The sequence below is a fragment of the Cyprinodon variegatus genome, unplaced genomic scaffold, assembly GCF_000732505.1.
Source record: "Cyprinodon variegatus isolate N-32 unplaced genomic scaffold, C_variegatus-1.0 Scaffold750, whole genome shotgun sequence".
In the NCBI taxonomy this organism is placed as follows: domain Eukaryota; kingdom Metazoa; phylum Chordata; class Actinopteri; order Cyprinodontiformes; family Cyprinodontidae; genus Cyprinodon; species Cyprinodon variegatus.
This window is the reverse complement of record NW_015151203.1, coordinates 232702-234686: the sequence shown is the minus strand read 5'-3', so window position 1 is coordinate 234686 and position 1985 is coordinate 232702. Positions and strand designations below refer to the sequence as shown.

The 1985-nt window shown below is 37.8% G+C and overlaps 1 protein-coding gene across 3 annotated transcripts in view; it reads right to left on the bottom strand.

The window, feature by feature from the left end:
* The window catches only part of LOC107098130 (E3 ubiquitin-protein ligase pellino homolog 1-like), an 18138-nt gene that overhangs the window by 12090 nt on the left and 4063 nt on the right, over nt 1-1985 (bottom strand). For 2 of the 3 annotated variants that reach the window (XM_015395612.1, XM_015395614.1), the window contains exon 2: nt 487-687. In XM_015395612.1, coding sequence (XP_015251098.1) covers nt 487-687 — 201 coding nt within the window. The remainder of the gene's footprint in view (nt 1-486; nt 688-1985) is intronic. The other variant, XM_015395613.1, reaches the window with a different exon arrangement.

Genomic DNA, 1985 nt, shown 5'->3' with positions numbered 1-1985 from the left:
AACAGTAGTATATATCTATATCTATATATCTATATCTATATATATATATATATATTGATTCATTTTCTTGATATTTTTCTATATTTTCTAATTTATTGCTTTTGTCAATTTCAATTTATTTTTTACTAACAGATGATTCTTTTTCTGTCCTTAATGTAAGTGTTTGTAATCTTTCAATCACATCTGTATATATATATCTATATTTCAGTGACTGGTTATAAACATTATAACTAGTTATAAACATCATAAATGGTGATAAAGATTATAAAGGTCTTCCTATCAGGATTTAAGGAAGAAAGTCTAATAGAAAGAGTCTGACCTGTTATTATGCCAATCGGGCTTCAGGATTTAAGCGGGCGCAGCGAGGAGGTTGGTCTGTTTTTTTTCTGAAACTCTTTTTCTGTTTCTCACAAAGTAAAACTAGATTAAACTAATAAGTTTATTATATCAGTCAAACAACTTAGCAGATACAAAACTTGATCTCACCCCAAGACGATGAGCTCGCCATACTTGACTGGCTCCTTGTCCTCAGTGATGACTCCGTCATGTGGCTGTGAGCCGGAGCCCAGAGGAGGAGAGGGCTGGCTCTTGTTGCAGGATGGGCGCAGCTCCAGAGATGGGGGGGGACACAGCGCCTCTGAGCTACCCTTCAGAACCATGCCCACCGGCCACACCTGGGGCTCGCTGCTGAGGAGGAGAACATGGGACATCCCAGAGAGAGATGGGGAGAAAATCATTCTTGCACATCAACCTGAACTTTTATTTAAATCTGAAATATCCACAGAAATCACACAGTTATTAAACTACTGTGACATTATTTGAAACGAGTCAAAGCTCAGTCCATGTGTCTGCAAATGAGTTTTGGTTCAGCTCAACACTATTAATAATCAGAGGTGGGCAAGACCACCTACACATAGAAAACACAGCAGTGCTAAAGCATTACAGAGCTCTCCACGCTTTGTTCTCGCTTTGAACACGTTAGGTAACCATCCTGGAAATGCTAACAGTGGATCCTCTGCGTTTTATAACTCCATCTCAACTTTCACAATAAAGAAGCTTTCATGCAATAAAGAAAATTAAGCACCATAAAGAAATATGATTTACAACAAAAATATGAAAATTAACTTTAGGGTTTGTTAACATAGAATAAAAAGGTAATTAAAATAAAATAAAATAAGCAGTTTTAACAAAGGATTGCTTGAACTTCAAATAATACGTTTAAAATAGAAAACAACAAAGAGACCAAGAGGCAGACACCCTGTCTACTTTTAAGGCTAGGCTTAAAACTTTCCTTTTTGGTAAAGCTTCTAGTTAGAGTAGCTCAGGTTATCCTGATCTATCTCTATAGTTCTGCTGCTATAGGCTTAGACTGCTGGAGGACATAGGGACCCCTTTTTAATCATTCTGCTTCATTCTATCTCTATTCTCCCACTCTGCAGAATCTGTTAGTTCAATCTCTAACATTATGTTAGACATTATGTTGTCCTGTGGAGCTGGTTGACAATTTTCTTTTGTATCTATGCTTCTTTGTCTATGTCTGATTCTGTCTCCTCGAACCCCAGTCGGCCTCTGCAGATGGCCGCTCACACTGAGCCTGGTTCTGCTGGAGGTTTCTTCATGTTCAAATGGAATTGCTGAAGAGTCAATGAGTCGATGCAATCAGCTGGTTTTCCTTAAATATAAAAATTTGAATCAATCTGACTGGATGATCTGTTTGAATCGACTCTGTAAAGTGCCTTGAGATGATATGATGTGAATTGGAGCTATAGAAATAAACTGAATTGAATAAATATTAAATTATAATTATGAGGAGCCTTCCTAATCCTAATATTGCCCATACATATTTTATTAAGATATTGAACAATCCTAAAAACCTATAATTATTGGCGTCCCTGGGTGGGGTATAACTAGTGTTGCGCAGATACCCAGTGGCGCAAAAACTGGGTATGCAGCGCATGCAACGCATAGGGGCGCTGCACTCGAGG